This window comes from Mustela erminea, chromosome 11, assembly GCF_009829155.1.
Source record: "Mustela erminea isolate mMusErm1 chromosome 11, mMusErm1.Pri, whole genome shotgun sequence".
Taxonomy (NCBI): Eukaryota; Metazoa; Chordata; class Mammalia; order Carnivora; family Mustelidae; genus Mustela; species Mustela erminea.
The window spans coordinates 68,378,419-68,400,748 of NC_045624.1; the positions used below are offsets into that span (position 1 = coordinate 68,378,419).

Genomic DNA, 22,330 nt, shown 5'->3' on the forward strand with positions numbered 1-22,330 from the left:
ATGGAATGGTGAATTCCCAGCTTCCTTAACTTGGAAAAAAAAATACCTACCAAAACCTAAACCATATTTAATGATAGAACTTTAGAAACACTTTAGTTAAAGTCATTTTCTCCCTTTTTAATATTATTCGATGTATCTTGGAGGCTTTACAATTTATAAATACTAGAAAAGGCAAAACAAAACTCTTTCTTTGCAAAGAACATGATTTTCTACTAGAAAATCCAAAGCAATAAACTAACAAACTTTTAGAATTACAAAGGAAGTTTAGTTAGGCATAAAATACAAGATTAATTTTTTAAATATTTCCATATATCAGTAAAAATAAAGTAGAAAAGACAGTTTTTTAAAAGACCCTTTCACATAAGCAACAAAATCATAAAATACTTGAAATAAAGTTGATTTAAAATTTGTATAAGACCTTTGTGGAGAAACTTTGAAACTTTATTGAAAAACATAAAAGAAAACTTGAATATATTGAAAAGAATTCAGCATTTTATTAGAAGTCTTAGGCAATGAAAGAGATAGAAAAACAACGTATACATTGATGAGGGAGCAGAAGGCTGGCTTAGGACAAAGCAAAAGCTGAGATCTTGCATCCACTCTCCACCTGCTCCCCTCAGTAATATGTGTGACATTCCTCAGGCACCCCTGACTGCCCTAAAAGAGAAACAAATAGTTAACTTGCAGAGATCACAATCCTGCAAGGCAGGAGTCTCCCTTGGTTTACCAATGTCCTAGAGATTTAAAACAAAGAAGCTATCTTTTCAATAGCCCAATTTCCAGAGACCGTTCCTCAACCCTAATGTAACCCTACCCTCCATAAACAAAACTGAAGGAGGCTGAGGTAGAAGGAAAAGTAAATTAAGTTAAATTTCTTCTAAACCCAAATCTCACTAACAAGGACACTTGATAGGAGAAATGTGAAGCTTTATCTCTGGATCTCCAAGATAGTGTCAAGAATCATTCTCAAGCATATGGCCCACTGATATATATCTAAAGGGTCTCACAAGAAGATTTTTACTCCTAGTAATAAATAACCTTTCTCCCAACAATAGCTAGCCCCGCAAGGTCCTGGAGACCTTGTTTCCAAAATTCCTTAGAGACTAACATCATCCCCTTTGTCCTCACCTACCAACTCCTGTGTATGTATATAATCAGCCACTCCTCAAAATAGTGGAGCAGCAGCTCTTCCTGCCCACAGGTCCTGTCCCCATGCTTTAATAAACCATCATTTTGCACCAAATATGTCTCAAGAATTCTTTCTTGGTCATAGGCTCCGGACCTCACCCCACCAAACCTCACCTATGTTCTAGAACTTCATCATAAATGATGGAAAGGAAGACTTAAAATTGATCTTTTTTGCAGTCACTGATATTGATTGTTCAGAAAATTAAAGTGTATCCTAGAAACTGGCAAGACATTTTCTTGGATTTTCAGCAAGGATAGAAATATGATCTACATGCAAAAATTAATATCCTCACTATATCCACTTAGAAACTAATAAAAAAATATGTTAGAAAAAATTGAATTCCCATTCGTAGTGGGTTGAATCATGTCCTCCTAAAATTCATGTCTATCCAGATCCTCAGAATATGACTTTATTTGGAAATTGATTTTTGCAGATATAATTAGTTAAGGTTCTCAAGATGAGATCATCGTGAACTTAGGATAGGTCCTACAACTGATGACTGATGACTGGTGTCTTTATAAGAGAAGGGAGAGGGAGGTTTTGGAGAAACAAGGAAGAAGGCTACATGAAGACTGAGGCAGAGATTAGAACTGGGGTGCCACAAGCCAAGGAATGCCAGGGACCAGGGGAGCTGAAGAAGTCAGGAAGAATCCTTTCCTCAAGCCTTTGGAAGAGGTGTGGTCCCACCCACACCTTGATTTCAAACTTCAAGACTCCAGAACATTGAGAGAATAAATTCTTGTTGTCTTAAGCCACCAAGTTTGTGGTAATTTTTTATGACAGTCCTAGGAAACTAGTATAACAATTCATGATAACACGCACACACACACACACACATACACACAATCCTATAAAATCCTTAGGAATAATTCCAATTATAAATGTATACAATCTTCATGAAAAAAAAATCATGTATTTTTACAGAAAAACAAAAAGAAGACCTAAACAAATGAGTAAATATCAAGTTCATGGATGGGATGAGTCACCATTTTGACATCAATTCTCCAAAAATTAATCTATAAATTCAGTATCCCCTATGCCTGAGATCAGTAGGATTTTTCATAAATTTTTACATGTTAATTACAAAGTTTATATCGAAGTGTAAAATTTTAAGAATAACCAAGATATTTTTGTTTTATAAAAAATAACTGGGCTGGAGAAATAAAATTTGTTCAGTCTAATATGTAATCATATTATAGATTTATAGTGATTAAAATGTGTTATTGGCACACTAAAAATCTATTCTTTTTATAAGAATAGATTCCAGAAACAGACCCACGAATGTATAAGAAAGCCAAATTTTAGAAGTATTGCAAATGACAAATGAATACCCAAAAAGATATTTAGCCTCACAAAGATTCTTAAGAATACAAATAAAAAGGAAAATGAGATAATTTAATATTTGTACTTCATATTCATTAGTGAAACATTAAGAGAACTTAAAAATCACTTATTTATAATTGTTTTGATATATGAACTATTTAAGCACTTGGAAAATTTTTGCTGGTTAGATTAAACAATGTAGAACTTTAAAGGGAAATAAAATATACTAGTTTCATGAGTACAGGTTGAAGTTAAAAATTAAAATAATTTTATAAATTGGTTTTAATATAAACAAGAACCTCTTACAAGTGATTGTTAAAATTTGCTATGAACAGATATTGTAAGCACTATGTTAAATATAATAAATGGGTTTCATAATCTGTAACTTTAAAAAACTATTATATTTAAAACCAAAAAACCTCTGAAGAGTGGTTTCTATAGCCAAAAAAGCCATCCTCAAGGCACCAAAAAAAAAAAAAAAAAAAAATTAGTTGGCAATATTGTTTAGGAAAAACATATTCATACAATAGTACCATATGTTTCTATAAGTGCAAATAATACACAAAGAAAAAAATACATATGAAATTAAGAATAGTGTTTCCCTCAGAAAAAAGGTCAGGAAGATTTTATCAGTAATTGCTGAATATTTTGCAATGCAAAAGCATTCATGTATTGTTTGTGTAAGTAAAAATAAAGAAAAAAATTTTTGTCAGGTCATGTGTACCCATTTCGGGTTCAATAATCAGAGTCAATATACTTACAACTCTCCATGTTCTTTCAGAATAAGTCTGTGTAAGACAAAGTTATCCTTGTTCCTTTATAGCAACATAAAGCCACTCTCCCAGCAGTGATATTTCCAACCACCTTCCTGCTTGAGGAGCTTTATATAATGGGTAAAACTAAACAATACAAAGAAGACTCAGAGTGTAATTTTGGCACTAATGCTGAGAATTTAGTGGTATTTGTCAATATTATCATGGCAAGGATAAAACATCCTATAATGGTTTACGGAATATCAATGAAAGAAATAGAAAAGCTTACTCAAAAGAGGAAACTGGGGTGCGGAGTTATTGACATACAGGACCTTATTTTCCAAGCATAGCTCAGAGAAAACACTTTCGGAGAGCTAAAGGTAGAATTCCTCTTGAAGGGCTAAGTCCTTGTTTGCTAGCGAAAGAACCTGCAGCCAGGTTGGGTGTGAAATGATAGGCTTTAGGCAAGGTCTGGAAGAGAAGGCAGAACAAAGGGAAGACTGAAATCCGTGGCATAAAGATTTCATCCTAGGGCAAAAATGAAAGGTCCTAATATTGAAGCAGAGCGTCCTTGGATCAAAGTCCTTTTAATCGAAGTCCTTTTAAAATTATCACCTATGATCCGGTCTTGAAGAGCAAAAAAGCAAAATAAAGAGCTCAGATACAGAGGTTTTTGGAAAATGGGATGTTTACTTAAACTTGCTGTTACCGGTTAAAACCTTGTGCTTAGAAATTTTATTAGTTTGTAAAATTATGGGGTTTTAACGTTTATTTATTTATTTTTTTCTTAAGAAAAAGATTAGGGGTGCAGATTGTCTTGCCTGGCTGAGGCTTTAGTAATATCTGATAGGATTACAAAACTCCTCAATAAAATTGTATGTAAAAATTTGCCTAGCACAGGAGATGGCCCCACCTTGATCTGGAACCTAGAGCCAGGAGTCGAAAGATCTGCCAGACTTGCTTTGCTCCTATATGTTTGTTCTTAGAAGAGCAAGTCCCAGGCTATACAGGTGAGACACTGTATTTTGTGTGTGTGTGTGTGTGTGTGTGTGTGTGTGTGTGTGTATGGTGTAGTGTATACATATACACAGGTGAGACACCCAACTCCTGGGTCCAGAACCATGCCTCCCTAACCAGGTAAGTAGTGGCTCTCCCCCCTGACAAAGGGCTGTCTCTAGGGATAACAGCAATCATTTCTGTTCCTACATAGTCAGAATGTTAGTCAGTGCTTTCCTGGGACAATAAGAAAACACAAAGAATGTGATCTTTGCCCTTGGAAATCCAAGAGGAAGAAAGACATGCTGGAGAAATGGCTTGATGGCCCAGCAAAATGGCACGACAGCCGGGCTCAAGGAGAAATAAGGACCAGAGAGAAAAGTGCAGTGATGAAGATGATTGAGAGCTAGAACAGGAATAGGTAGACTACGGTAAAGTAATAGTAGCTTTCATACTGTTGATTTGGCTCTGCTGTGATGCTACTTTCCTCCATCCTCTACCTACCCAAATCTTCAGCACCATATGCGTTAATTGTCTTAGTGGTTCTTCGGTGATAATTAAAGGAAATGAAAAGCACCTGCATACCACAGGAGGGAGGGCAGAGAAGAACCACAAGGTACAAGACAGAGCAGAGATGGAATTCTAAGTAAACAAGCAAGAAGAGTATTCTAAGACCCTGAACTTCATGCTGAGGAATCTTTGTAGAGATTTAGTGTGCAGACTATGTGAGCTGGGGCTGGAGTGAGCATAAAAAATGTATTAAAGGGAAAGATAATCCCAGAGTTTGGTGGTCTGGGCACCATCCAGGACTCTATCACATGGATTACATGATCACTGACAGCGGACATGGAGAAACAAAAAGCTCAAAGAATGGTTCTCTGCACTCCAGCAGATTCAGATTCATCACTTTAACCATCTATCTGCCCATCCATCTATCTCTGATTTTATCTATCAACTTGCCCAGCCCCAGTTTTCCTAGATAACATTTTGTATTTCCCGGAATACGGCCACACCAACCTAAATCCAACAAAACGCAAAATGCATGCAAGCAGGAAAACTGGGCAGAGCAAGAAAAAAGGACTTTTTCTTGCAATTTTCCTCTTTGGTGGCAGGAGGTGGCATACCAGAGATTTAGGAGATCACCTGCGTGAGTTTTTCTGTGTCCCTTGTGGTGTCCCTTGGACAACTACAAATCCCAGGTAGCTCCATAGCTGCCCTTGGGCTTGATGGAGGTCAGCAGTCAGCGCTCAGAGACAATCACCAGCCAGGTCTGAGCAGATGCCTCTGGCACTCACACTCTACAGTCCCCTTTTAGGTCTTCTTCCTGTGTGTTGCTCATTGTCCAATTCTGTCCAGTTTCCTCCACTAGGAATTTTCCATTATTCCACTGGCCTGCCTGGATATACTCCTGCAACTGCTTGTGGCTTACAGGCTTGTCGGTAGTGCCTCACAGTGCTAGAATTGGCTTCATTTTCCATTCTTAGAACTCTCAAGTAACTTTAACTTCTTCTCACGTAGAAGAGTCACAAGACTTTCTTTTAAGATTTACATATGTGTGTGTGTGTCTCTGTGTGTGTGTGTATGTGTGTATACACTAGTGTCATGGGATGTAAAAAAGTTTATTAGAAATGAAATATTCAGAAACAAAAAGAAATTAAATGCATCCAAATCTGCAAAGAAGAAGTCAAACTATCACTCTTTGCAGATGATATGATACTATATGTGGAAAACCCAAAAGACCCTACTCCAGAACTGCTAGAACTTGTACAGGATTTCAGTAGAGTGTCAGGATATAAAATCAATGCATAGAAATCAGTTGCATTTCTCTACGCCAACAACAAGACAGAAGAAAGAGAAATTAAGGAGTCAATCCCACTTACAATTGCACCCCAAACCATAAGATACCTAGGAATAAACCTAACCAAAGAGGCAAAGAATCTATGTTCAGAAAACTATAAAGTACTCATAAAAGAAATTGAGGAAGACACAAAGAAATGGAAAAATGCTCCATGCTCCTGGATTGGAAGGACAAATATTGTGAAAGTGTCTATGTTACCTAAAGCAATCTACACATTTAATGCAATCCCTATCAAAATCCCATCCATTTTTTTCAAAGAAATGGAACAAATAATCCTAAAATTTATAGGGAACTAGAAAAGACCTCAAATAGCCAAAGGAATATTGAAAAAGAAAGCCAATTCTGGACTTCAAGCTCTATTACAAAGCTGTCATCATCAAGACAGTATGGTACTGGCACAAAAACAGACACATAGATCAATGGAACAAAACAGAGAGCCCAGAAATAGACCCTCAACTCTATGGTCATCTAATCTTCGACAAAGCAGGAAAGAATGTCCAATGGAAAAAACACAGCCTCTTCAATGAATGGTGTTGGGAAAATTGACAACCACATGCAGAAAAATGAAATTGGACCACTTCCTTACACCACACATGAAAATAGACTCAAAATGAATTAAAGACCTCAATGTGAGAGAGGAATCCATCAAAATCCTTGAGGAGAGCACAGGCAGCATCCTCTTCGACCTCAGCTGCAGCAACTTCTTCCTAGGAACATTACCAAAGGCAAGGGAAGCAAGGGTAAAAATGAACTATTGGGATTTCATCAAGATCAAAAGCTTTTTGTGCAGCAAAGGAAACAGTTAACAAAACCCAAAGACAACTGACAGAATGGGAGAAGATATTTGCAAATGACATATCAGATAAAGGGCTAGTGTCCAAAAATCTATAAAAAGCTTAGCAAACTCAACACCCAAAGAACAACTAATCCAATCAAGAAATGGGCAGAGGACATGAACAGACATTTCTGCAAAGAAGACATCCAGATGGCCAACAGACACATGAAAAAATGCTCCACATCACTCAGCATCAGAGAAATACAAATCAAAAGCACAATGAGATATCACCTCACACCAGTCAGAATGGCTAAAATTAACAAGTCAGGAAATGACAGATGCTGGTGAGGATGTGGAGAAAGGGGAATCCTCCTACACTGTTGGTGGGAATGCTAACTGGTGCAACCACTCTGGAAAACAGCATGGAGGTTCCTCAAAAAGTTGAAAATAGAGCTGCCCTATGACCCAGCGATTGCATTCCTGGGTATTTACCCTGAAGATACAAATGTAGTGATCCGAAGGGGCACGTACACCCGAATGTTTATAGTAGCAATGTCCACAATAGCCAAACTCTGGAGATAACCTAGATGTCCATCAACAGATGAATGGATAAAGAAGAGGTGGTATATATATACAATGGAATACTATGCAGCCATCAAAAGAAATGAAATCTTGTCATTTGCGATGACGTGGATGGAACTAGAGGGTATCATGCTTAGTGAAATAAGCAATCGGAGACAGACAACTATCATATGATCTCCCTGATATGAGGAAGTGGAGATGCAACGTGAGGGGTTTGGGGGGTAAGAAAAGAATAAATGAAACAAGATGGGATCGGGAGGGAGACAAACCATAAGTGACTCTTAATCTCACAAAACAATCTGAGGGTTGCTGGGGGAAGGGGGTTGGGGGAGGGGGTGGGATTATGGACATTGGGGAAGGTATGTGCTATGGTGAGTGCTGTGAAGTGTGTAAACCTGGCGATTCACAGACCTGTACCCCTGGGGCTAAAAATACATTATATGTTTATTTAAAAAAAAAAAAGACCTCACTTTCTCTGACTGTTCTAGCCAAAAATGGAAAAAAAAAATTGAGACCTAAAAAAAAAAAAGAAAGAAATGAAACATTAGTTTATCAATAATACAGAGGACTTTAGTATCCCTTCCCTCCATCTCTGTAATTAATCATACTTCATGTAAACATCCATTATGTTTTTAAGTCGGGAAATGTTAAGTCAACATATATGATATCCACTATCTATGTCTGAAATGAGAAATCAGCCTGCCCCCGAGCTCATCTTCCCCCTAAGGAACCCAGGCAAATTCAAACTCCAAAACTTCTGTGAAATATAAAATAATGAAAGGAAAATATACAGGCTTAAAAAGAAATAATGCTAATAATAATAAAACACTGCTTGCAGGGATAATAAATGAAAGGCAGAAAATGAAATAGGTCTCTAAAGTAATTCCTTAAGAACTTCATGTCTATGCTCCTAAAGTAATACATACCAAATAAAATCCAAATTCCTCCTGCTTATCTGTGCTGTACACACATAGTTCATTCACAGAGGAGATGGAGTTCCTGGAAATGGGGCCATGAACCAAGTGAGCGTTTTCCTGGCCTGTATCATGTTGGCCCATTGAGGTAGTGCTTGGCCTCTCTCACCGCCCATCACTGTTCCTTCACGGACCCCAGCACTGGTTGCCTTCCACTTCCATGTGTTAATACGCTGACTCGTCCTTCCAAGCTGCAATCAGGTTCATGATGTCCCCGACAATATCAAGGACTAGCCCCAGAACTGGATAGTCGGATGGCTAATCTTCATTCTGTTCCTCAGATGTTTACTTGAATGGGCTTTGAGTCTCCCACCTAAAACTGAAATCTGCTGTGATACTATTGTTTTGTTTTGTTTTGTTTTCTGCAGCAGGCCCAGGTCTGTCTCTGGCACTGCTTTGGTCAGCCTGGGTGAATCAAAACTGTTCACCAGAACAAAAAAGAAATGGCAGGAAAGGGGACTCAAAGGAAGAAATAATGCCTTTTTTCAGAAAACTTACGCCCTTGAAGAAATTAGCCCAATTGTCCTGCACTAGTTCTTACTAGATAAATGTATACAGTCACCCTCAAAACTTAGAACTACTACTCTAAATTTATACAGGCGATTTCAGTGAAAAGCCACTTTATAAAGAATCAGCACTGTGAGAAGTGAAATTAAATGGAGTACATATGAGTGAGAGGCAATAACTTTTAAGAAGAAGTAAAACACCAAAACAAGGTCAAAAAATTTTCAGAAGTGGAGTGAGAGAGTGAACTAAAAAGGTAAGAGGCGGTAGTGATAAAAATGAGATCCTAAAGTTGAAGTTTTGGAGGTCTTGTCATTATTGGTGTCTTAAAACATAGCCATAGGAGTGGGTGGCAGATCAGGGTAGAGATAAGGCCAGGGAAGGAAAGGAGGTCATAGAACTGAAAAGTTGGGTCTGGAAAAGTTACAGATGTGGATGTTAAGATCACCAAGAATTGAATACAGCTAGTATAAAAGGGAGTGATTGTGAGCCAGGAGCTAGAACCTTCTAGGACCGGTGGGACAGTGTCCCAGTTGGGGATCCGAAGATAATGCAGAAAGTGGAAGAGATTATTTAGAGAAGACAGTGAGGACACAGGGGAATTTGTTAAGACTATGAGTTCCAGAGCACACAACAAAAGGGATTTGGAAGTTTGGGGGGAATAGAGACATGGGAGAAAGTACTCAGCCAAATGGGAAGAGAATCTGAAGGATAAAGATTGACTAGGGAGACCGGGTTTCACAGGGTGACCACAGAACAGAGGGATAAAGGACCTAGTGAGATTACATAGATACTGAAGCTAAGGCAGTGAGTGTTGAAGAAGAAAGTCTTAGCAGAAGCACGTTATTGTAACTCCCACTAACAACTCTTGTAACAAGCTCTTTTGTAACTCCTGCCAGTGGATGTAGAGAAGTCAGGGGAGGGGCAGTCTTATGCCAAGCAGGAATAACTCTGAAAATTTCTTTCCAACGCCCCTCTACTTCCATCTTCCACGTGTGTCCCAGGCCCTATAAAGAGATAACAAATAGGTCTCATTTTTTATGGATAGGGAGTGACCACCCGGAGCACCATGGCATGAACAACTTCAAGACCATGCCCAGATTCAGGAGAGCAGGCAAACAGCCACATATGTGCCAAAGTCTGTGTTCCCTAGTTTAAGGTAATTCCCTAAAGTTCAATTCCATTCCCAATTCTCCATCCCACTCCTCACTTTGTAACCCACTTGCTAGTCACTTGGACACTCATAAAGCTTTTAGGACTTTAACACATACTATTTCACTCTGGCTGCTAACGATTCCCAAGTCGCCATGTCCAGTCAAGGACTCATCCCTGAGCACTTGTCTGTGAGTGTCTCCAGGGCTTTGGGCCCCTCAGACGTGTTCTTCAAACCGTCCTGTCCTCACCCCTGAAGGGTCCTCTCCCATCCCAGTTGGTGTACTCCTATTTGCCCTTCTGAACAACCCAAGTCATCTTCAACTCTCCCTTTCCCTCAGCTCACCAGTCCCCGGTTTTTATGCATCTAGCCTCTGACTGTCCTTAAACCTGTTCCCTCTCCATCCTCCCCACTATCTTGCTCACATCTGTCTCTCCTTCCAAGCAGACTTGGGAAGTACCTGTCACCTCCTCTTCCCACAGCCATCAGAGCGATCTTTCTTAAAGGCTTCATGGCTTTACGTCAAGGACAAGATAAAGATCAAAGTTCTTAATCCTGGACACACAACACTGCATATGTTTGTCCAGGTGCCTCTCATTCTTGCTAGACTGTGATCGTCACCAGGTCAGGAATGAGCACCTCTTTTAGCTTGAATTCCCACGAATGGCTTGGAGAAGTGGAACATACTCAAAGTTAAGTGAAGTAATGCAAGCAGGTAGGGGAGAAGTATAAAAAGCAACCGAGTTTTAAAGACTCACTGTGATGCTGGTTGACATGAGATCATTTTCCACTAGCTCTCACCACCAGCTCCTTCATCTCTCTTCTTACCATGAATAGCAGAGGTATAGAAATTCTTTTTATTTGACAATTAATAAAGGATATATCAAGGGTAGAAATGGGGTGTTGATGTGAATTTTCTAATATTGGATTCTGGCTTCACCATTTCCCAGATGTACAACTTTGGGCAAGATACTTAAACTCTGTAACCTGATAATCTCTGTACTAATAGTACCTGATTCAGATGGTTCTTATGGGAATTCATTGAGGCAGTATGTCTAAGTGTGTGGAATAAGAAATATTCAGTAAATAATAGTTGTGGTTGGTATTCTGAAAGAGGTCGGCTGCACGCTTCATTCATAGATAACTGGAGACATTATTGCTGTTAGTTAGATAAGAAACATGCATGCATTTCCTAGAATGAAGGAATTGCGTCTTCACTTTTTCCATAGTGTTCAGGCCATACAGAGTTAGCTTCTGAAGGAGATTGGGAGTTTTTGTCTCTGGTCTCCTGAACTTGCTTCTCTCCCAATATTTTCTACCCCTCTGTCTTCTCCCTCCAGAGTCCTATTGTTCCTGGAAGAAAGGCAGCAAATCCTACAGCTCTCTGTAGAAATAGGCTTGGGTATAGTGGGGATAGGTGGACTATATTTTTGACTTTCAATATTATCTTCGAATTTGTCTGTCCATATGTCTCAACGATACCTTGACCCAGTTGAACAAACTCATTCATTTTAAACTTGAGTTCCATTACTGGACCACAAATTACATTGTATTTTGTATCAGGGTGTTTTTGACCTTTCCAAAACAACAACAACAAACTATTCATATTGTCCAACTAATCACTAAAGAATGATAATTTGTTAACTATAAATATTAAAATATGTGTATACAACCATTTTTCTCATTTTTTTAACATATTGGATTCTCCAAAAATGACTTGGGCTGGGGGGGGGGGTATCTCCTTTATTCTCTGAGAAGCCATTGAGTGGAGCCTCCTATAGAACAATTCTTTCTCTTACAGACAATAATTATCTTTTTTTTAAAAAGGATTTTATTTATTTATTTGACAGACAGAGATCACAAGTAGGCAGAGAGGCAGACAGAGAGAGAGAGAGAGGGAGAAGCAGGCTTCCTGGGGAGCAGACAGCCCGATGCGGGGTTCAATCCCAGGACCCTGGGATCACGACCTGAACTGAAGGCAGAGGCTTTAACCCACTGAGCCACCCAGGCGCCCCCAATAACTATCCTTTATAACATCTCCTCAATGTATTTTTGTGTTAAAAGATCTGCCCCCCTCTTAAAAGAGAGGAAAGGAGAGGAAGAAAAATAAAAGACATACGGAGAGATCATATAGCACAAAAATGACAATAATCATGAGCTACTGTTTTGCAAATTATCGGGGACATTACACATGATAATACAGGCAAAAACTTTAAAGAGTTAAAAGTGCACTCATGAGACGCAGTCCACTTTTGGAGTGTACTCCAAAGACCATTTTCAATCTGTGAACTCTTTGTTTCTGGTCCATGGTGAGATAAATATGAAAATTTGAAAGAAAGCCTTTAGAAACTGTTATAGAAATTTGACAAAGTAATTTTATGTCTGTTGAATCAAATAATAAAAGATTTGGGCTTGTATTCTGTATGTCTGATTTTTTACTTCATTTCTAGTAATTATTTTCATTGTACTTCACAAAGGCAAAGAAAAACCTGTCCTTCACTGCACATAGTTTGAGAAGCATTGATAAAAGGTATTATTATTTCTGAAATTTTCCTGAAGAACCATTAAATTTCTAATTATAAACTAGTTACATGTCATTATTTGAGAAACTCTGTTTCATACCAAGTGTAAAGAGTTGCAAGCATACAAACAAGTTCCAGAACAGGTTTTGTTTTGTGTTGGGTAACTTGGATAGTTGAGAGTTAGAAACCATTTTTCCCACAAAATAACATAAACCTGCGGTTATGTTCTTGGTGTAGTTCAGAAATCCCAGTTATCTCAAAAGATTGCTAAACTATACCAGAAAATTTAATAACAGGTATATACTATAGCCTTAATAACTGGTCTTCTCCATCCGCCTACAATGGAGAAAATAGACTTCTGATTTCCAAATCTGAAAACGTCTCCCTTCCCCATCTGCCTGTGTGCAAGGGCGAGTGGTTGCCCTAGCATGGTGGTGGGGATGGGGTAAGAATGGGGGCGACTTCGGCAGGAACTGTTCCAACAGCAACACGCAGAAGGGAAAAGAGTATGGAGCTGCAGTACCCTTCACAGAGAGTGATGAGGGAATTTCGAGATGGAGTTTGAGGGAATTCACTGGCTGTGTTAACATTAAACTAAAGTTTCTCCAAGATTCTCTAAGACTGAGGAGACATTGATTTTGCTGCCCTTAAAGGCCCCCATTATTCACCACAAACACCTCTGCTCTAAACTCTGGGCTGTTGTTCCCTGGGTGGCCCCGCACCAGATTTGGACTAGACTTTGTCCTTAATTGAGATTTGTCCCTGCCAGAGGGACCCGTGACACGAAGAAAGGTTAAGCCTCTTGTTCTTTCAAAAGACAACTATTTATCCACCTACCGTTCAGCATAACCTAATATCCCTTAGGACTGAATGAGACCTACACCCAGAAACAGAGGGATCTTTATTTTGTGGTGGCGGGGGCAGCAGATGAGAAATCAGAATCTGCTTTTATTTACTGTTTATGAAACTGATGTTTGCTGAAAATTAGCAATTGTCATGGCTTCTGCCTACATGCTGTAGGATGGCAAACCCTGGAAACCAGTGGAAGCTTATTCCAGGTGTACTCACTTGTTTGACCTGTCTCAATCTCAATGGGTAAGTTTCCCTTTTACTCTTTCTATATATAGAAAGAGTATGTGTGTGTGTGTGTGTGTGTGTGTGTGTATATATATATATGTATATATACATATATATATATATATTCATATATTCTTATTCCCGTAAACCGAGCTAGATGCAAAACTGCGTCCACGTCTTGGGGTCTCTCGCGCGGACGAAGCACTACTGGGGCAGAACGTCTCTTTCCTTCCGTCTACACCGTGTTATAGAAAGTAGTTGATCCTAACATGAATGATTTGCAAGAAAGAATCCTGAATCTTTTCCTGGAAGGAGAAAGGATCTTTCAAACTTCCTCTAGAAGTTTCTTGCCGGCCTATGGAGTCAGGAACGTCTGGGAAGACGAGGGTGAGAAAGGTGCGCGGGGGCTCGAGGTTTGGGGTGGGGTGGGTGGGGGTGTCTCCGTTTGCGAAACCAGGTGGAGGAGGCCACGTTTCCCGCCCTCAACCTAAACTGGGGCGTCCCGGGAAAGCATGCCTGGGAAAGCGTCCCGGGAGGCCGACGGTGACAAAGGCCAAGGGCCGGGCCGAGGGCGGAGCCGGGGCGGAGCGCGGCCGCAGCGGGCAGGCGGGCGCCGCCCACCGAACTCCCCGACCCGCGCGAGCGAGGCGGCGCCGGCTCCCGCGCCATGGGGCGGCTGGTGGCTCTGAGCCTGCTGGGGATCGCGCTGGCGCTCCTGGGCGAGAGGCTCCTGGCGCTCAGGTAGGTGGGCCCGCCGGCCCCCGGCGGTCGGCGCGCGGCCCGGCTGGGGGCCGCCCTCCCCGAGCGAGGGCCCCGGGCCGCGGGTGGCCGCGGGTGGCCGCGGGCGGCGGCGCGGGCGCAGGCCGTGCCGGGACTCTCGGGGCTGCGGCGGGAGAACTCCGGGTTGTTCTCGGTGCCGCAGCTCCGTGGAGCACCTCCGCCCCCGCCGCCAGCTTCCCGCAAAACCCGACGCGGTTTGGGCTCCGTCTGGAGGCTTTCCGGGAAGTCGGGAAGCTTTTGCTGCTGACCGAGTTCCTTGCCACCCAGTCTGCCCGGCGAGGGCTTTGTAGTTACTCACAGGCAAGTCCGCGCTTTAACTTGTGCTTTAACTGAGAGCAGAACTATTACTCATGCACGGAACCCTTAATTACAAAGTTTTATTTCACGTCTTTGGTGCCCGAGCCAGCCGCCGTCTTTCAATCTGAATAAAGTTGCGTACGGTCCCTTGCCTGCATAGTTTGCGAAATTGTTCAGCTTTCTAATCTTGGCGCTGTAGATCGAAGACAACTCGAGATACTCTCCTACTGTTCTTACATCACTTCCTTATTTATCTTCACTCAGGAGCCCTGAAGGCAGCGTGTCCAACAGCACAAGCCTGGTCCATCTCCCAGTTTAATTATTATGAAAACCGCGGATGGGTCGACATCATAGTTTCTAAATTACCAGCTCCCAATTTTAGAAGCTTCATGCAAAAGGATGCCAGAAATACGGATTCCCTACCGTGTCCGGTGTGCCATCCTAGGCTCCTGTAATGGAGTGAGGCGCAGTCCTTAACCTTGAAGAAGTTCACTTTCTTGCAGGGGGAGGAGAGAAATGAAGCAAATATAGCCAGTAGGATGTCCAGACCAGGTACAAACAAACCCCTGCAGGCTTAAGAGGGTAAGATTACAGCTCCTGAAGGGGGAGTTCAGGAGAGAGAGACTGTTTGACTGTTGGCCTTGACAGATGAGTGAAGCACCCACAGGGCCATCCAGGTTGAAAAGTGCAGGGTGAGCAGAGGGGAAAGGGTGGGGAAGTTCAGAGACTAGCAGGAGGCCAACTTGAGGGGAGCATAAATTTCGCAGATGAGAATAGTAGGGGTTGAGGGAAGGATAGGTTTTGAGATGGTTAACAGGTTCAAAAGTTGGGGCCTGCTTTGAGAGGCAAAGGAGAACTGTTGATGTTAGGTGTGTGTGTTTATTTTATTTTTTTTAAAGATTTTATTTATTTATTTGACAGAGGGAGAGAGATCACAAGTAGGCAGAGAGAGAGACGGGGAAGCAGGCTCCCCACTGAGCAGAGAGCCTGATGCCGGGCTCTATCCCAGGACCTTGGGATCATGACCTGAGCTGAAGGCAGAGGCTTAACTCACTGAGCCACCCAGGTGCCCCAGGTGTGTGTGTTTAAACAGGAATCTATTTAAAACCATATAAAACAGTCCGTTGCTGTGCTGTAAAGCATGATTAATTGTGCTGCTGTAGAGCTGAAGCTTGAAGGTTGGATTGGAGGAGAGCAGTAGCTCTGGATCCTGGCTGGACAGTAGAATCTGCTGGCGGGCTGATGTCTGGGCTGCACTCCCAGAGACTGATTCAGCTGCTCTGCGTGGGGCCCAGGCATGAGTGGTTTTTATTTTTAAAAATTCTCCTTATGATTCTAGTATGCAGTTACAGTTGAGAAGTAGTAGAACAGAGAGTGGGTGACATGGGGAAGCTAGTTAAGGTATTACTGTAGTTTGGAGAGAATAACAGGACGGGGGCCCAGACTCTGGAGCCTCATTGATCAGGGTGGGAAGACTAAGGTGATGCCAGGGTTTCTGTCTCTATTGTCCTGTATCTGGAGCTCATCTGCTGATAAAGGAATGTAAGCAGGAGGAACAGTGCGTGGTGGAGGGAGGAAATGGAAATGTTGACCTTAATTTTCATGTTATGTAAATACCCAACCTGCTCTGCAGAACATTCTTGAGTTGGATGATTTTGTACGATCTGTCCGGCTCTCAGTTTCAAAGGCAGTAGCACTAAATTCACAAGCTCGTTAAACTGTCCTAAAGTTCAAACCACCAGGGCTCCCACAAATAATAGTTTTTTCTTCTTACTAATCTTAACGTTTTAAATTTAAGTCCCTTTGAATGATGTTACAGTTGCAAACCTAAGAAAAAGTAAATAAAGCTTATGTGCACAGAATGTACCTTATAGTAATTCACAACTTAATGCATTTTTTCTTTATAAAGATTTGACTGCCATAAATTTTACTGAGTAGTGACTTTCTAGGTTGGTAACTTCATTGGATAGTTGAACTCCTAATTCAGCTGGTGGAAGAAAGTTAATACTTGATAGGTGGCTAGATTTAGCAAATAAAAATGCAGGATGCCCAGTTAAATTTGAATTTCAGATGACCAGCGAATCATTTTGTAGTATTAGCATATCCCATTGCAATATTGGGGCATAATTACACTAAAATATCATTCTTCACTTGGAATTCAAATTTGGACCTCTTGTATTTTATCTGGCCACCCTGTGCTTGTGGAATATCAAGTACATGCTGTTTATGGCATGTGGAGTGCTCAAGTGTGTAGCATCTCTCCTTTCAGACCCTTAGAGTCTGTCTTGAAAAGCAGCATGTTCCTACCTCCCCATAAGGAACGGTTCTTCAAAACACAGACTTATTTTTGTTTTGTTTTGTTTTGTTTTTTGTTCGTTTTTTGCTGTCATCTGGTGCCTGCTTTTTCATTATCCTATTTTTAGAGATGGCACTTTGGCACTCAAGTTATTTTTCTCCCCCAGGGCGCCCACTTAAATTTCAACTTGAATTTCAAATAAATAATGAATACTTTTTTAGTGTAAGTATGTCCCAGATGGATAAGTGGAATCAAAGCTGTCTCTTTCCTTCTGAACTGTAACTGGGTAAATTTCCCAGGGGATGGTGGTATATTATACCAACTTTTCTACTCCGCCCTAGTTGAGCAATAAAGGGGGGACTAGAAGTACACAAATATCCCCAGGCCAGTGGCTACCTGTTGCAAAGTCCACAACCTTGGATGAGTCATGAGACTTGAGTACATCAGAGGCCTATGCCATGAGCAGGAATCCTTTAAACAAGCATCTGAACATTCTACTTGTTGCCTGATAGATTTTTATGACAGCTGTACCAGAAAGCTATCCAGTCTGCTTTCAAACACTTCTGCAAGGTCAGGCTTTATTTTTAAACTACTCTTCTTATCATTTATTGTGTGACTACTGTGTTCTAGTCACTGTGTCAAAAGTGTCAGAAGTTCTTTATATTAAGCCAAAATGTACATTTTTAAAAGATTTTTTATTTATTTATTTGACAGAGCGAGATCACAAGTAGGCAGAGAGGCAGGCAGAGAGAGAGCCCGATGCGGGACTCAATCCCAGGACCCCGAGACCATGACCTGAGCCGAAGGCAGCGGCTTAACCCACTGAGCCAGCCAGGCGCCCCAAAATGTACATTTTTTAAAAAGATTTTGTCTGTTTATTTCAAGAGGTGAGAGAAGAGGAGCCGAGGAAGAGAGAGAATCTCAAGCCGACTCCTGCTGAGTGTGGAGCCCGACATGGGGCTCAATCCCATGACCCTGAGACCATGATCTGAGTCACAATCAAGAGTCAGACATTTAACCGACTGAGCCACCCTAAATCTAATATACAGGGGCCCCTACACAAAAAAAATACATTTACTGACATTTGGGAAAAAAACCCTTTTACCCTTATGCCTTCATTCAGTCTTCATGTATGTCTTCCTTTCTGCATTAGACATGTTAAAATTGAGGTTGGAGGGGGTCAGCTAATTTGTTCAACAGGTAATTAATGCTGAACTTGTACTCCAAGCCAGGTCTTCTGATTTCAAATACAGTTTGCCCCAGCTCCCCCACTGCCTCCTAGCTTTTCTGCATTTGGAGCAAATTACTTCCAGCCTAAGATGCCTAATTACAAATTCTTGGTTAATAAGTACTACAGGCATTACAGGGGCCCAAGGGGTGAATTCCAAGGGGTGTTACCAGTCTGTACTTAAAAGATAAAGCCCCTGTTTGTCTGTATTTAAGCCTGTACTTAAAAGATAAAGCCCTTTCAGGAGTTGGTAAATTCAAAGGCCATGAAATATGGAACAAAGTAACGCCAGGTAGTAACACTGTGTTTCTACTTTGCTGGAGATAAGGCAACCTAATAACTAATGCACCATCTCATCCCACTCTGGGTGAGTAATGCTCTCTCCTGAGTGAAAGAAATAGAAATTGAGGGGCACCTGGGTGGCTCATTGGGTTAAACATCTGCCTTTGGCTCAGGCCATGATCCTGGGGTTCTGGGATCAAGCCCTGTGTTGGGCTCCCTGCTCAGCGGGGAGTCTGCTTCTCCCTCTTCCTGTGCCCCCCCCCTCCAGCTCCTGCTCTCACTCTCTCAAATAAATAAATAAAAATCTTAAAAAAAAAAAAAAAAGCGCAACTTAGAAAAGAAATAGGAAAAAAAAAAAAGGAAATGAAAATGATTTCATGGTAATGACTGTTGGTTAAGGGTTCAAGCTCTGTGGCCAGATAGCCTGAATTCATTTCTTAGCTCCACTATTTACCTGGCTTCTTGGCTTTTTACTTCACCTTCTGTGCCTCAGGGTCCTAATTGTAGGATGGGGATATTAATACTACCCGCTCCATAGTGGGGCTATGAAAGATAAAGGAGTTCATTCTTTGGACCCTGAGATCATGACCGGAGCTGAAGGCAGTGGCTTAACCCACTGAGCCACCCAGGTGCCCCAGAGGAGTTCATTCTTGTAAAGTGCTAAAGCAACACCAACTCTGTAATAGGTGCCTGAGGAAGATTACCTGTAATTACAGTGTTCCGGCAGGAGTTCTTAGACTTTTGTGCCTCTATCCATTTGGCAGTCTAGTAAAGTCTTGACTCCTCAGCATTATGTTTTTATTTATTTTTTTTGTGTGTGTAGTGCCTCTCTCGTTTTTTTTTTTTTTTTTTTTTTTTTGGTTTTTATTTTAATTCCATTTAGCACACAGTGTTATATTAGTTTCAGGTGTGCAATATAGTAAATCAGCAATTCTATACATTACCGTGTGCTTATCACAAGGGCCCTCCTTAATCCCCATCACCTATCTCACGAATCCCCCCACCCACCTCCCCTCTAGTAACCATCAGTTTGTTCTCTGTAGTTAACAGTCTGTTTCTTCATTTGTCTCTCTTTTTTTTACCCTATGCTCATTTGGCTTTTTCTTTCCTTAGATTCCACATATAAGTGAAATCATATGGTGTTTGTCTTTCTCTGACTTCTTTCACTTAGCATGATACTCTCTAGCTCCATCCATGTTGTTGCATACATGAAGATCTCATTCTTTTTATGGCTGAGTACTGTTCCATTGTATATATACATACCACATCTTCTTTAGCCATTCATCAACTGATAGACCCTTGGTCAGCATCATGTTTTTAAATGCATAAAACGAAACACATAGGATTCCAAAACAAAATTAAATACTATGTAAGTTAATACTAATTTGAATACTTAAATACTATTACCAACCTGTTTTTAAAATCTAATATATGATGTAATAACATGGGCTTCTCTCTCTCTCTCTCTTTTTTAAAGATTTTATATATTTACTTGACAGAGAGAGACAAAAAAGAGAGAAAGAACACAAGCAGGGGGAGTGGGAGAGGGAGAAGCAGACTCCCTCCTGAGCAGGGAGCCTAACACGGGGTTTGATCCCAGGACCCTGGGATCATAACCTCAGCCCAAGGTGGACACTTAACAAATGAGCCACCCAAGTGCCCCTAACATAGGCTTCTTAATTAAAGCCCTAAATAGATATAAATGTAGTCGAATATGTAGCAATAGATATTTTGAAGTAGCAGTGAGTATAAACATTATTTTCAGATATCTACAACTGAATTACTGAGATATTACAACTAAACATTATTTTGAGATATCTACAATGTCTGTGATTTCTTTTATTGACAGAGAGACACAGGTACCGCTAGTAGAAAGTTCTGTGGTTTCTTGCCTGTACTCCTCATCAAAGGAAATATTTAGTTTCAGTTAGGTTTAAATAAAGATGTATTTTTTTCCCCATCCCTATTCATGGATCCCTGAATTTTACCCATGGACTCCTTAAAGGTCACTGGACCCCAGACTAAGAGTCTCGATGTACATGTTTACAGTGGGTGTCATTGGCAAATGATTTTTGGCTCAGTTGAAGAAGACAGTGTATTTTTTTTGCTGTGTTATACCTATGATAGAGTTGTAACTCAAAGGAAAATAACTCAATTTTAATGAAAAAGAAGAGGGAAGTGAGGAAAACAAAAGGAACCTAGATCAACAGTGGTTGCCTGGGACATTGTGTGTGAGGCCGGCTGTGGTTAAGGGGAAGGAGTGCTGTGATTGACTGGCCATGTCTGCAATCTCTGACCTCGTACATTCGTAAGTGTGCTAGGACATAAGGTGCTAGGCAGCAAAGAGGCTGTACCAGAATTATCTGTGTCTGTACCATTTGTTTATTTATTTTTAATTTGGCACGAATGCATTTAGGCTTATTGATCTGCTAGTCCAAAGAGGTTTGTATAGCTTTCTCTTTGTATATTCCCCCAAACTTCTTCAATCTCTTAACAGTTAGGAGTGCTTTCAGTTGCAAGTAACATACATCAAATTAATTGTAACATATGCAAATAAAGGCTTATTTTTCTCATGTGGTAAAGACTTTGTAGGTGAGTCATTCTATAACTTGTCCCTTGAGCCCATAATCATAAAAAATTAGATTCTTATATTTTTGTCCTTCAGTCCTCCACTTTTTGGCATTATGTCCTCCTTCTTGTCATGTTAAGAATACTGAAAGGTTGTGAGAGTCCTAAGCACCATATGTATGGTCACATTATGAAGAAGGGAGAAAGGGGGATGCCAGTTAGCTCTCTTCTTATGTCTGCCTTTTCTATCAGGAACAAAAATGTCTTTCTCCAAAGCCCGAGTCATATGAATGCCCCTAAATTCAAAGGACTCTGGGAAAGCTAATGTTTGGCCTGTCTGTCTGCAGTGGAAAGGAGGGAGAAGCAAAGGTGTGACGGTGGCTTTAGGTTTGTCAGAGAACAGGGCCTGCCACCCCGGAAAACAGAAGTTCACTAATGGGTAGGGAACCGGTGCTTCTACCAGGTAAAAAGCCTAGCAGTTTTCCACCGAAGGAATTTGAAAGTCTTGATGGGCTACCGAAGTTGGAAATGAAATCCCGTCTTTCTCTTATTATAAAAGAGTGATAAGAAAAAATGATTTGATTAACCAGAAGTTATGCACAACTCTTGTATAACTCAAGTTTTTGTTTTTGTTTTTGTTTTTTTTTAAGATTTTATTTCTTTATTTGAGAGAGAGTGTGGGAGAGAACATGAAGACGGGGAGAAGGTCAGAGAGAGGCAGACTCCCCGTGGAGCTGGGAGTCCAATGCGGGACTTGATCCCGAGACTCCAGGATCATGACCTGAGCTGAAGGCAGTCGCTTAACCAACTGAGCCACCCAGGCGCCCAATAACTCAAGTTTTAATGGTAGGCAGTCTGCATATTTAGAGATGATATTGTACAGCTAAACTAGCTGATGGAAGATTGCCCTATTGGCAATGTGTAATTGCCAATTGTTGATCTCAAATTGTTGCCAATTGTTGTCAATTGTGGATTCTAAAAAATAACCCATATTAGAGTGTTCAAATGCAACTGAATTTTATTTTGTCCATATAATTTATCTTTGAAAAAGGTAGATGACAATCCTCATGACCCTTATTTTTGTATAGCTAAATGAGCATAATAGGAAGTTGCATAAAACTGTCACCCAAACCAATCCATGATACAGAAACTTGATGAAACTGCAGCTTGGACC

General features: G+C 40.8%; 1 protein-coding gene across 2 annotated transcripts in view; it reads left to right on the top strand.

Annotated features, from left to right (window-relative positions):
• Window positions 1-14,301: 14,301 nt before the first annotated feature.
• Window positions 14,302-22,330, top strand: part of PON2 (paraoxonase 2) — a 28,484-nt gene continuing 20,455 nt past the window's right edge. The window contains exons 1-2 of one of the 2 annotated variants that reach the window (XM_032304631.1): window positions 14,358-14,446; window positions 21,409-21,595. In XM_032304631.1, the coding sequence (XP_032160522.1) occupies window positions 21,447-21,595 (149 nt within the window). In that variant the 5' untranslated portion in view covers window positions 14,358-14,446; window positions 21,409-21,446. Of the gene's footprint in view, window positions 14,447-21,408; window positions 21,596-22,330 lie in introns of both variants that reach the window. The other variant, XM_032304632.1, reaches the window with a different exon arrangement.